Here is a 15001-nt window from a genome sequence, read left to right as displayed (position 1 = left end):
ACAAACTCCTCAGCCTTTTCTATATTTTGAAATCAGTTGTTCTTATGTTAAATCAAAGAACAAATTTTTTTTTTTTTCATTTTTTCTATTTTTAATTTTTTTTATTCTTTTGATTTTTTTTTTGGTTTTTTGATTTTTTTTTTTTATTTTTTTTTTTTTATTTTTTAGTTTTTTTTTTTTATTTTTTTTTTTTTTTTTTTTTTTTTAGTTTTTTTTTTTATTTTTTAGTTTTTTTTTTTTTTTTAGTTTTTCATTTTTTTTTTTTTTTTTAAATTTTTTGGATGTTACTAACCAGCTTTCATTGGAAGAGGATGGAGATTCGCAGCAGGCAGCGACAGGTGGCCGCATGAGGAAGACCAGGCAATAATATTAGCCTAAAAAAAACCACTGATTAGAAAAATTACGAGACCCACTTTAATATTTTGTTTTCTATGGTCATTCACTTTTTTTTTTTTTTAACTTTTAAATTTCACTTCTTCAATGCTAATTAATTTCTTACCTGGGATGAAGAGGTGATGCGCATCCTCTTCTCTTCCTACCAGGTCAAGTCTGCGCCGCTTCACCTGTCGTTCGCTTATTACGGCCGCGCATGCCCTCGGGCACCAATCGAGGGCATGAAGCTCCATTGCTGCCGTTCTCTGGGCGGCCGTAAATTCAGGTGGCAGCAAGAGGTAATGCCCACAACGGGCACAAAAACCTGGAATATGCAAATTAATCAGTCTACTGGCTTTTAAATGAATCAAATGTAGCGATATCTTTAAAAACTAATTGGAAATTCATTTCGCAATACTTACCATCTTGCTTGTGTGTTCTCGACGCGTGAATGCGCCACCCTTTCAACGTTTCAAACTGCCTGCAGCAGAGGCCACACACTGAAAATAGAAATAGTAAGAAAATATTGTTGCACAAACTGTTCTTCGAGTATCGATATAGAATTTTGTAATCGTTTTAGTGCATTATAAGGGATGAAATTTTCGATGATATCATATGATTTTATCAATACAAAGTCAAAATATGATTGTATTTCTTCTACAAATTGCGGCATATAATCATTTCTTAAGTTATTAAAATTATAACTTACCGATGTTCTTGCTTCCTTCTCCTTGTGCCACCGTGTATGGCTCTGCTTGCGGCACTATCAACTCTCTTCGGAGTTGCTCCGGAAGATTTTTTAAATCAGCTGGTTCGAATTTCTCCGGAGGTGCCGCAGCCATTGCTTCTTGCATGGCAGGAACCGGGATTCTGATTGTCCTCGTTCGCCTGAAACAGTTTTATATTTATTGCAAATTATTGGGTAGGTAAGGTTAATATCTAGTTAGCAAATTAGTACAATAGCTGCTAAAACTTAAACTTACAGGACGAGTTCGCGTACTGCTCCTACCGGTTCCTCGATCTCCATTGGTACCCCCGGTACCTCAGGCTCTTCTTCTTCTTCCTCTTCTTCTGGCAGAGGGGTCCACTCTGCTTCTGATGGCCAGTTCTCGGCCTCATCACCATTTTCATTTTCAGGCAGAGGAGCCCACTCTGCCTCTTCTTCGTTAAATTCCGGCTCCTGAGGTACCGGGTCCTCTTCCATTGCTGGCTGGGCACTCTGCCCTACCAGTTCCTCCAACCTCCACCCCGCCTCCGCCATCTTTCCTATGAGCAACTGTTCAAACTGAAAAAGCTATTTTTTACAGTCACTTTTTAAATTTGAAGCAGTGCAAAGTTCATCAACTCTTTCTTCATACTGTATCAATTTATTAAAAAAAAAAAAAATAATAATAATATAAAAAATAAAAGCAAAAAAGAGGAAGACAAAGTGAAAATTACCTGAACAGTCCTGCTCACGAACCTTTGCAAAATCCGGTACATCTCCGGCTCCCTTTTAAGGTATTCGAAAAGCATTTCAATTTCTTGATCCTCCATGGGAGCCACAATTCTATAAAATTAGCAAACTTATCAAATTTTCACTAAGCACAAAGACCAGTGACGTAACTATTATTTACCTATGGTAAAAGAACACATGATAAAAAAACACTGATTTACATATTTTAATTTACCTACACATAATTCTATTTATGCTAATCACTAAATACCCCATACTTTCCCTGATAATTCTGACACAACAAAAGTACAGGAAAATAGTCACGTAATAGTATGCAATCTTTGGCGCTCGAGAGTTTTTCATAATAATAGACAGGAAAATAGTGACGAAAATGAACATTCATATAATAGTATTTCTTTTTTACCTACACATAATTTTAATTTACCTACACATAATTCTATTTATGCTAATCATTAAATACCCCATACTTTCCCTGATAATTCTGAAGCAACAAAAAGAAAAGAAAATAGTGACGAAAATAAACATTCATAATAATAGTATTTCTCTGCAATATTTCGCGCTCGAGAGTCTTTATTCTTTCGCGCTCATGAAGATTTTTTTTTCATCTAATATATGGAGACTGTTCCATCTTCGAATATTTCTTTGGTCTCTACTACATCTCAACCTAACATCTTTGTACCATGTATATTATCGTTCTTCTACATAAACTTTCTTTTTCTTCTCTCAATTATTTCTATTAACTAATGCAGATTTTTATTGATTTTCTTAGGAATGAATAGACAAATAAAGGTTACGTACAAATTACCACTTCTGATTTTTTCACAATTTAATAAGATTTTTTTAGCAATTCATTCATGTTCTATTCCTTGTATTTCTCATCGTCGTCAAAATTTTTTTTATCATTATGGCATCCACCAGGTACTGTATTGACCAAAAACAGTGCAGTTATAGGAGCTGTTTACAAAAAGACTTTTTGATTTACTAGCTAAACAGGATATAACTTTTCACCCTTTTTAGTAAAAATAAAATTAGTAAGAATTAAAATGTTTTTAACATTTAATTTATTATAACTTTTAATATCTGTCGAAATTTCTTAGGTAACCCTGTCTGGATTTGTGACTAAAAATAATTTTAATATTTAAAAAACATTTGAAATCAATTATAATTGCAGATTTAATAAATTTCTGCAATGAAAGTTTGCTTTAAAGTTAACTTTTAAAATTTAGCATAAAATGTCAAAAATAGTAATTAAAATGTCAGCAGATCAAGTTTAATGCAAATAAAAGAATCAATTAAGTTCAGTAAATGTTTATTTTTAAATGAATTGCATTTTTCCAGCACAGGTAAATTTTATTTGAAACAGAATTAAACAAAATTAAAACATTTTTAGTATTTATTTTATTAAAACTTTTAAAATCTGTCGAAATTTCTGTAGCAACCCAATCTGGATTTGTGACTAAAATTAATTTTAATCTTTTAAAAATATTTGAAATCAATTATAATTGCATTTAAAAAATTCCTGCAATGAAAGTTTGCTTTAAAGTTAACTTTTAAAGTCAGAAGTTAGCAAAAAATGTCAAAAATAGTAAATAGAATGTAAGCAGATCAAGTTTAATGCAAATAAAAGAATCAATTAAGTTCAGTAAATGTTTATTTTTAGAAAAAATAAACATTTACTGAAAGAAATTAATTAAAAAATAATTTGCAATGAAAGTTTGCTTTAAAGTTAACTTTTAAAGTCCAAAGTTAGCATAAAATGTCAAAAATAGTAAATAGAATGTCAGCAGATCAAGTTTAATGCAAATAAAAGTAATCAATTAGGTTCAATAAATGTTTATTTTTAAATTAATTACATTTTTTCCAGCACAGGTAGATTTTATTTGAAACAGAATTAAACAAAATTAAAACGTTTTTAGTATTTATTTTATTAAAACTTTTAAAATCTGTCGAAATTTCTGCAGTAACCCAATCTGGATTTGTGACTAAAATTAATTTTAATATTTAAAAAATATTTGAAATCAATTATAATTGCATTTTAAAAAATTTCTGCAATGAAAGCTTGCTTTAAAGTTAACTTTTAAAGTCAGAAGTTAGCAAAAAATGTCAAAAATAGTAAATAGAATGTCAGCAGATCAGTTTAATGCAAATAAAAGTAATCAATTAAGTTCAAAAAATGTTTATTTTAAGATAAATATATATTTTTCCAGCACAGGTAGATTTTATTTGAAACAGAATTAAGTAAAATTAAAACATTTTTAGTATTTATTTTATTAAAACTTTTAAAATCTGTCGAAATTTCTGTAGTAACCCAATCTGGATTTGGACTAAAATTAATTTTAATATTTTAAAAATATTTGAAATCAATTATAATTGCAGTTTTAATTAATTTCTGCAATGAAAGTTTGCTTTAAAGTTAACTTTTAAAGTCAGAAGTTAGCATAAAATGTCAAAAATAGTAAATAGAATGTCAGCAGATCAAGTTTAATGCATATAAATGTAATCAATTAAGTTCAATAAATGTTTATTTTTAAATGAAATACATTTTTCCAGCACTGGCAGATTTTATTTGAAACAGAGTTAATAAAAATTAAAACGTTTTTAATATTTAATTTATTAGAACTTTTAAATGCTGGTAAGTTTGATAACATACTTTTTTTATTAGAACTTTTAAAATGTTTTATTCTTGTCTAGGTACCGCATGAAATTTGTTGTGCCAAAATTATCTTTAGATTGTTTACTATCGTTTATTTGCATTTAAAAAAGCTAATTCTCTGATACGATTATCAAGAGTGGAGAAAATCAATGCTAATAAAAATCTCCGTTGACGGTATAAATGTTACTCTATTCCCTCATTTGTTTGTCTTCTTATTTATTCACCATCTTCAAAGCACATAAAGCGTTCTTTCTTATTGCGCCAAATAGTTAATTCCAGCCAGCTTGACAATGCATTTACAACGGAGATACCAACACCATGTACCACGTAAATCCGTCAGAAACCTTATAGGTATATTGCTACCAGATTCGTACACTAGGGTCATTATTATTATCTATGTTGCTGATATTCCTTCTTCATGACAATATCAGCTCAAATGCTACAACCATTATCACTCACAGATACTCACCTATGCTAACCTCAATTTTGCCATAATACCCGAGCACTAAAGACTCACCTACACCTTATATTATCAACAACCTCATATATGCAAGCCAGACCCATCACCAGGTATCCCTAACCCCTCTCTCTCCCCCCGCCCCCTCCCCCTCAACGTACACACCTGGATGGACGCTTCCTTACAATACCATGACCTCTTAAGATTTTTATTGCACCAGCGTTATTAATTTACTACTTTCCATACAAACTTTTCCATTCTACTTATAAATGTTAATAAATTTTATATATGTATTATTAAATAACGTTGACATTAGAGAATCACTTTACGCCACCACCGTTAATATACGGATTGGATAGAAGGATTCGAACCCTAGCACAGCGACACCGAAGACCGCTGCCTTATCACTTGGCTACGCCCACCCCAACATTATTCACTTCTGTAACAACATACTATTAATAAGATTTTTTTAGCAATTCATTCATGTTCTATTCCTTGTATTTCTCATCGTCGTCAAAATTTTTTTTATCATTATGGCATCCACCAGGTACTGTATTGACCAAAAACAGTGCAGTTATAGGAGCTGTTTACAAAAAGACTTTTTGATTTACTAGCTAAACAGGATATAACTTTTCACCCTTTTTAGTAAAAATAAAATTAGAAAGAATTAAAATGTTTTTAACATTTAATTTATTATAACATTTAATATCTGTCGAAATTTCTTAGGTAACCCTGTCTGGATTTGTGACTAAAAATAATTTTAATATTTAAAAAACATTTGAAATCAATTATAATTGCAGATTTAATTAATTTCTGCAATGAAAGTTTGCTTTAAAGTTAACTTTTAAAGTCCAAAGTTAGCATAGAATGTCAAAAATAGTAATTAAAATGTCTGCAGATCAAGTTTAATGCAAAGAATCAATTAAGTTCAGTAAATGTTTATTTTTAGATAAAATATATTTTTCCAGCACAGGTAGATTTTATTTGAAACAGAATTAAGTAAAATTAAAACATTTTTAGTATTTATTTTATTGAAACTTTTAAAATCTGTCGTAATTTCTGTATAACCCAATCTGGATTTGGACTAAAATTAATTTTAATATTTTAAAAATATTTGAAATCAATTATAATTGCATTTAAAAAATTCCTGCAATGAAAGTTTGCTTTAAAGTTAACTTTTAAAGTCAGAAGTTAGCAAAAAATGTCAAAAATAGTAAATAGAATGTAAGCAGATCAGGTTTAATGCAAATAAAAGAATCAATTAAGTTCAATAAATGTTTATTTTTAGAAAAAATAAACATTTACTGAAAGAAATTAATTAAAAAATAATTTGCAATGAAAGTTTGCTTTAAAGTTAACTTTTAAAGTCCAAAGTTAGCATAAAATGTCAAAAATAGTAAATAGAATGTAAGCAGATCAAGTTTAATGCAAATAAAAGAATCAATTAAGTTCAATAAAAGTTTATTTTTAGAAAAAATAAACATTTACCGAAAGAAATTAATTAAAAAATAATTTGCAGTGAAAGTTTGCTTTAAAGTTAACTTTTAAAGTCCAAAGTTAGCATAAAATGTCAAAAATAGTAAATAGAATGTCAGCAGATCAAGTTTAATGCAAATAAAAGTAATCAATTAGGTTCAATAAATGTTTATTTTTAAATTAATTACATTTTTTCCAGCACAGGTAGATTTTATTTGAAACAGAATTAAACAAAATTAAAACGTTTTTAGTATTTATTTTATTAAAACTTTTAAAATCTGTCGAAATTTCTGCAGTAACCCAATCTGGATTTGTGACTAAAATTAATTTTAATATTTAAAAAATATTTGAAATCAATTATAATTGCATTTTAAAAAATTTCTGCAATGAAAGCTTGCTTTAAAGTTAACTTTTAAAGTCAGAAGTTAGCAAAAAATGTCAAAAATAGTAAATAGAATGTCAGCAGATCAGTTTAATGCAAATAAAAGTAATCAATTAAGTTCAATAAATGTTTATTTTAAGATAAAATATATTTTTCCAGCACAGGTAGATTTTATTTGAAACAGAATTAAGTAAAATTAAAACATTTTTAGTATTTATTTTATTAAAACTTTTAAAATCTGTCGAAATTTCTGTAGTAACCCAATCTGGATTTGGACTAAAATTAATTTTAATATTTTAAAAATATTTGAAATCAATTATAATTGCAGTTTTAATTAATTTCTGCAATGAAAGTTTGCTTTAAAGTTAACTTTTAAAGTCAGAAGTTAGCATAAAATGTCAAAAATAGTAAATAGAATGTCAGCAGATCAAGTTTAATGCAAATAAAAGTAATCAATTAGGTTCAATAAATGTTTATTTTTAAATTAATTACATTTTTTCCAGCACAGGTAGATTTTATTTGAAACAGAATTAAACAAAATTAAAACGTTTTTAGTATTTATTTTATTAAAACTTTTAAAATCTGTTGAAATTTCTGCAGTAACCCAATCGGGATTTGTGACTGAAATTAATTTTAATGTTTAAAAAATATTTGAAATCAATTGTAATTGCATTTTAAAAAATTTCTGCAATGAAAGCTTGCTTTAAAGTTAACTTTTAAAGTCAGAAGTTAGCAAAAAATGTCAAAAATAGTAAATGGAATGTCAGCAGATCAAGTTTAATGCAAATAAAAGTAATCAATTAGGTTCAATAAATGTTTATTTTTAAATTAATTACATTTTTTCCAGCACAGGTAGATTTTATTTGAAACAGAATTAAGTAAAATTAAAACATTTTTAGTATTTATTTTATTAAAACTTTTAAAATCTGTCGAAATTTCTGCAGTAATCCAATCTGGATTTGTGACTAAAATTAATTTTAATATTTAAAAAATATTTAAAATCAATTATAATTGTAGTTTTAATTAATTTCTGCAATGAAAGTTTGCTTTAAAGTTAACTTTTAAAGTCCAAAGTTAGCATAAAATGTCAAAAATAGTAAATAGAATGTCAGCAGATAAAGTTTAATGCAAATAAAAGTAATCAATTAAGTTCAGTAAATGTTTATTTTTAAATGAATTACATTTTTCCAGCACAGGTAGATTTTATTTGAAACAGAATAAAACAAAATTAAAACATTTTTAGTATTTATTTTACTAAAATATTTTAATACCTGTCGAAATTTCTGCAGTAATCCAATCTGGATTTGTGACTAAAATTAATTTTAATATTTAAAAAATATTTAAAATCAATTATAATTGCAGTTTTAATTAATTTCTGCAATGAAAGTTTGCTTTAAAGTTAACTTTTAAAGTCCAAAGATAGCATAAAATGTCAAAAATAGTAAATTGAATGTCAGCAGATCAGTTTAATGCAAATAAAAGTAATCAATTAAGTTCAATAAATGTTTATTTTTAAATGAAATACATTTTTCCAGCACTGGCAGATTTTATTTGAAACAGAGTTAATAAAAATTAAAACGTTTTTAATATTTAATTTATTAGAACTTTTAAATGCTGGTAAGTTTGATAACATACTTTTTTTATTAGAACTTTTAAAATGTTTTATTCTTGTCTAGGTACCGCATGAAATTTGTTGTGCCAAAATTATCTTTAGATTGTTTACTATCGTTTATTTGCATTTAAAAAAGCTAATTCTCTGATACGATTATCAAGAGTGGAGAAAATCAATGCTAATAAAAATCTCCGTTGACGGTATAAATGTTACTCTATTCCCTCATTTGTTTGTCTTCTTATTTATTCACCATCTTCAAAGCACATAAAGCGTTCTTTCTTATTGCGCCAAATAGTTAATTCCAGCCAGCTTGACAATGCATTTACAACGGAGATACCAACACCATGTACCACGTAAATCCGTCAGAAACCTTATAGGTATATTGCTACCAGATTCGTACACTAGGGTCATTATTATTATCTATGTTGCTGATATTCCTTCTTCATGACAATATCAGCTCAAATGCTACAACCATTATCACTCACAGATACTCACCTATGCTAACCTCAATTTTGCCATAATACCCGAGCACTAAAGACTCACCTACACCTTATATTATCAACAACCTCATATATGCAAGCCAGACCCATCACCAGGTATCCCTAACCCCTCTCTCTCCCCCCGCCCCCTCCCCCTCAACGTACACACCTGGATGGACGCTTCCTTACAATACCATGACCTCTTAAGATTTTTATTGCACCAGCGTTATTAATTTACTACTTTCCATACAAACTTTTCCATTCTACTTATAAATGTTAATATATTTTATATATGTATTATTAAATAACGTTAACATTAGAGAATCACTTTACGCCACCACCGTTAATATACGGATTGGATAGAAGGATTCGAACCCTAGCACAGCGACACCGAAGACCGCTGCCTTATCACTTGGCTACGCCCACCCCAACATTATTCACTTCTGTAACAACATACTATTAATAAGATTTTTTTAGCAATTCATTCATGTTCTATTCCTTGTATTTCTCATCGTCGTCAAAATTTTTTTTATCATTATGGCATCCACCAGGTACTGTATTGACCAAAAACAGTGCAGTTATAGGAGCTGTTTACAAAAAGACTTTTTGATTTACTAGCTAAACAGGATATAACTTTTCACCCTTTTTAGTAAAAATAAAATTAGAAAGAATTAAAATGTTTTTAACATTTAATTTATTATAACATTTAATATCTGTCGAAATTTCTTAGGTAACCCTGTCTGGATTTGTGACTAAAAATAATTTTAATATTTAAAAAACATTTGAAATCAATTATAATTGCAGATTTAATTAATTTCTGCAATGAAAGTTTGCTTTAAAGTTAACTTTTAAAGTCCAAAGTTAGCATAGAATGTCAAAAATAGTAATTAAAATGTCTGCAGATCAAGTTTAATGCAAAGAATCAATTAAGTTCAGTAAATGTTTATTTTTAAATGAATTACATTTTTCCAGCACAGGTAGATTTTATTTGAAACAGAATTAAGTAAAATTAAAACATTTTTAGTATTTATTTTATTAAAACTTTTAAAATCTGTCGAAATTTCTGTAGTAACCCAATCTGGATTTGGACTAAAATTAATTTTAATATTTTAAAAATATTTGAAATCAATTATAATTGCATTTAAAAAATTCCTGCAATGAAAGTTTGCTTTAAAGTTAACTTTTAAAGTCAGAAGTTAGCAAAAAATGTCAAAAATAGTAAATAGAATGTAAGCAGATCAGGTTTAATGCAAATAAAAGAATCAATTAAGTTCAATAAATGTTTATTTTAGAAAAAATAAACATTTACTGAAAGAAATTAATTAAAAAATAATTTGCAATGAAAGTTTGCTTTAAAGTTAACTTTTAAAGTCCAAAGTTAGCATAAAATGTCAAAAATAGTAAATAGAATGCAAGCAGATCAAGTTTAATGCAAATAAAAGAATCAATTAAGTTCAATAAATGTTTATTTTTAGAAAAAATAAACATTTACCGAAAGAAATTAATTAAAAAATAATTTGCAATGAAAGTTTGCTTTAAAGTTAACTTTTAAAGTCCAAAGTTAGCATAAAATGTCAAAAATAGTAAATAGAATGTCAGCAGATCAAGTTTAATGCAAATAAAAGTAATCAATTAGGTTCAATAAATGTTTATTTTTAAATTAATTACATTTTTTCCAGCACAGGTAGATTTTATTTGAAACAGAATTAAACAAAATTAAAACGTTTTTAGTATTTATTTTATTAAAACTTTTAAAATCTGTCGAAATTTCTGCAGTAACCCAATCTGGATTTGTGACTAAAATTAATTTTAATATTTAAAAAATATTTGAAATCAATTATAATTGCAGTTTTAATTAATTTCTGCAATGAAAGTTTGCTTTAAAGTTAACTTTTAAAGTCCAAAGTTAGCATAAAATGTCAAAAATAGTAAATAGAATGTCAGCAGATCAAGTTTAATGCAAATAAAAGTAATCAATTAAGTTCAATAAATGTTTATTTTTAGATGAAATATATTTTTCCAGCACAGGTAGATTTTATTTGAAACAGAATTAAACAAAATTAAAACGTTTTTAGTATTTATTTTATTAATATTTTTAAAATCTGTCGAAATTTCTGCAGTAACCCAATCTGGATTTGTGACTAAAATTAATTTTAATATTTAAAAAATATTTGAAATCAATTATAATTGCAGATTTAATTAATTTCTGCAATGAAAGTTTGCTTTAAAGTTAACTTTTAAAGTCCAAAGTTAGCATAAAATGTCAAAAATAGTAAATAGAATGTCAGCAGATCAAGTTTAATGCAAATAAAAGTAATCAATTAAGTTCAATAAATGTTTATTTTTAGATAAAATATATTTTCCCGGCATTGGAAGATTTTATTTGAAACAGAATTATTAAAAATTAAAACATTTTTAGTATTTATTTTATTAAAATTTTTAAAATCTGTCGAAATTTCTGTAGTAACCCAATCTGGATTTGTGACTAAAATTTAATTTTAAAATATTTGAATCAATTATAATTGCAGATTTAATTAATTTCTGCAATGAAAGTTTGCTTTAAAGTTAACTTTTAAAGTCCAAAGTTAGCATAAAATGTCAAAAATAGTAAATTGAATGTCAGCAGATCAACTTTAATGCAAATAAAAGTAATCAATTAAGTTCAATAAATGTTTTTTTAGAAAAATATATTTTCCCGGCATTGGAAGATTTTATTTGAAACAGAATTATTAAAAATTAAAACATTTTAGTATTTATTTTATTAAAATTTTTAAAATCTGTCGAAATTTCTGTAGTAACCCAATCTGGATTTGTGACTAAAAATAATTTTAATGTTTAAAAAATATTTGAAATCAATTATAATTGCAGATTTAATTAATTTCTGCAATGAAAGTTTGCTTTAAAGTTAACTTTTAAAGTCCAAAGTTAGCATAAAATGTCAAAAATAGTAATAGAATGTCAGCAGATCAAGTTTAATGCAAATAAAAGTAATCAATTAAGTTCAATAAATGTTTATTTTTAGATAAATATATTTTTCCAGCATAGGTAGATTTTATTTGAAACAGAATTATTAAAAATTAAAACATTTTTAGTATTTATTTTATTAAAATTTTAAATCTGTCGAAATTTCTGTAGTAACCCAATCTGGATTTGTGACTAAAATTAATTTTAATATTTAAAAAATATTTGAAATCAATTATAATTGCAGATTTAATTAATTTCTGCAATGAAAGTTTGCTTTAAAGTTAACTTTTAAAGTCCAAAGTTAGCATAAAATGTCAAAAATAGTAAATTGAATGTCAGCAGATCAAGTTTAATGCAAATAAAAGTAATCAATTAAGTTCAATAAATGTTTATTTTTAAGATAAAATATATTTTTCCGGCATTGGAAGATTTTATTTGAAACAGAATTATAAAAATTAAACATTTTTAGTATTTATTTTATTAAAACTTTTAAAATCTGTCGAAATTTCTGCAGTAACCCATCTGGATTTGTGACTAAAATTAATTTTAATATTTAAAAAATATTTGAAATCAATTATAATTGCAGATTTTAAAAATTTCTGCAATGAAAGTTTGCTTTAAAGTTAACTTTTAAAGTCAGAAGTTAGCATAAAATGTCAAAATAGTAAATAGAATGTCAGCAGATCAAGTTTAATGCAAATAAAAGTAATCAATTAAGTTCAATAAATGTTTATTTTTGATAAAATATATTTTTCCGGCATTGGAAGATTTTATTTGAAACAGAATTATTAAAATTAAAACATTTTTAGTATTTATTTTATTAAACTTTTAAAATCTGTCGAAATTTCTGAAGTAACCAATCTGGATTTGTGACTAAAATTAATTTTAATATTTAAAAATATTTGAAATCAATTATAATTGCAGATTTTAATTAATTTCTGCAATGAAAGTTTGCTTTAAAGTTAACTTTTAAAGTCCAAAGTTAGCATAAAATGTCAAAATAGTAAATTGAATGTCAGCAGATCAACTTTAATGCAAATAAAAGTAATCAATTAAGTTTAACAAATGTTTATTTAGAAAAAATATATTTTCCAGGATTGGAAGATTTTATTTGAAACAGAATTATTAAAAATTAAAACATTTTTAGTATTTACTTCATTAAAACTTTTAAAATCTGTCGAAATTTCTTAAGTAACCCTATCTAGAATTGTGACTAAAATTTATTTTAATGTTTAAAAAATATTTGACATCAATTATAATTTGCAGATTTCATTAATTTCTGCAATGAAAGTTTGCTTTAAAGTTAACTTTTAAAGTCCAAAGTTAGCATAAAATGTCAAAAATAGTAAATAGAATGTCAGCAGATAAAGTTTAATGCAAATAAAGTAATCAATTAAGTTCAATAAATGTTTATTTTTAGATAAAATATATTTTCCCGGCATTGGAAGATTTTATTTGAAACAGAATTATTAAAATTAAAACATTTTTATTATTTTATTAAAATTTTTAAAATCTGTCGAAATTTCTGTAGTAACCCAATCTGGATTTGTGACTAAAATTAATTTTAAATATTTATAATTGCAGAATTTAATTAATTTCTGCAATGAAGTTTGCTTTAAGGTTAACTTTTAAAGTCCAAAGTTAGCATAAAATGTCAAAATAGTAAATAGAATTCAGCAGATCAAGTTTAATGCAAATAAAAGTAATCAATTAAGTTCAATAATGTTTATTTTTAGATAAAATATATTTTTCCGGCATTGGAAGATTTTATTTGAAACAGAATTATTAAAAATTAAAACATTTTTAGTATTTATTTTATTAATATTTTTTAAATCTGTTCGAAATTTCTGTAGTAACCCAATCTGGATTTGTGACTAAAATTAATTTTAATATTTATAAAATATTTGAAATCAATTATAATTGCAGATTTAATTAATTTCTGCAATGAAAGTTTGCTTTAAAGTTAACTTTTAAAGTCAAATTTAGCATTAAAATGTCAAAAAATAGTAAATTAGAATGTCAGCAGATCAAGTTTAATGCAAATAAAAGTAATCAATTAAGTTCAATAAATGTTTATTTTTAGATAAAATATATTTTTCCAGCACAGGTAGATTTTATTTTGAAACAGAATTAAACAAAATTAAAACGTTTTTGTATTTATTTTATTAAAACTTTTTAAAATCTGTCGAAAATTCTGTGGTAACCCAATCTGGATTTGTGACTGAAATTAATTTTAATATTTAAAAAACATTTGAAATCAACTATAATTGCAGATTTCATTAATTTCTGCAATGAAAGTTTGCTTTAAGTTAACTTTTAAAGTCCCAAAGTTAGCATTAAAATGTCAAAAATAGTAAATAGAATGTCAGCAGATCAAGTTTAATGCAAATAAAAGTAATCAATTAAGTTCAATAAATGTTTATTTTTAGATAAAATATATTTTCCCGGCATTGGAAGATTTTATTTTGAAACAGAATTATTAAAAATAAAACATTTTTTTAGTATTTATTTTATTAAAATTTTAAATCTGTCGAAATTTCTGTAGTAACCCAATCTGGATTTGTGACTAAAATTAATTTTAATATTTATAATTGCAGATTTAATTAATTTCTGCCAATGAAAGTTTGCTTTAAAGTTAACTTTTAAAGTTCCAATAGTTAGCATAAAATGTCAAATAGTAATTGAATGTCAGCAGATCAGCTTTAATGCAAATAAAAGTAATCAATTAAGTTTCAATAAATGTTTTTTTTAGAAAAATATATTTTCCCGGCATTGGAAGATTTTATTTGAAACAGAATTATTAAAAATTAAAACATTTTTAGTATTTACTTCATTAAAACTTTTTAAAATCTGTCGTAATTTCTGTAGTAACCAATCTGGATTTTTGACTAAAATTAATTTTAATATTTATAAAAATATTTGAAATCAATTAATAATTGCAGATTTAATTAATTTCTGCAATGAAAGTTTGCTTTAAGTTAACTTTTAAAGTCCAAAGTTAGCATAAATGTCAAAAATTAGTAAATGAATGTCAGACAGATCAAGTTTAATGCAAATAAAGTAATCAATTAAGTTCAATAAATGTTTATTTTAGAATAAAATATATTTTTCCAGCACAGCGTAGATTTTATTTGAAACAGAATTAAACAA

General features: G+C 25.6%; 1 protein-coding gene across 1 annotated transcript; it reads right to left on the bottom strand.

Moving 5' to 3' along the window:
* Window positions 1–287: 287 nt before the first annotated feature.
* On the bottom strand, window positions 288–2083 carry Bm17193 (Uncharacterized protein; the record flags this gene model as incomplete). The annotated part of the gene is made up of 7 exons (XM_043082982.1): window positions 288–374; window positions 540–697; window positions 795–872; window positions 1082–1260; window positions 1356–1657; window positions 1813–1921; window positions 2079–2083. The coding sequence occupies 7 exons, from the start codon at window positions 2081–2083 to the stop codon at window positions 288–290; spliced, it is 918 nt and encodes a 305-aa protein (XP_042938916.1).
* Between the last annotated feature and the right edge of the window lie 12918 nt (window positions 2084–15001).

The sequence above is a fragment of the Brugia malayi genome (assembly GCF_000002995.4).
Source record: "Brugia malayi strain FR3 genome assembly, contig: Bm_056, whole genome shotgun sequence".
Taxonomy (NCBI): domain Eukaryota; kingdom Metazoa; phylum Nematoda; class Chromadorea; order Rhabditida; family Onchocercidae; genus Brugia; species Brugia malayi.
The sequence above is the reverse complement of the archived record's forward strand: the minus strand, read 5'-3'. Positions and strand labels throughout refer to the sequence as shown.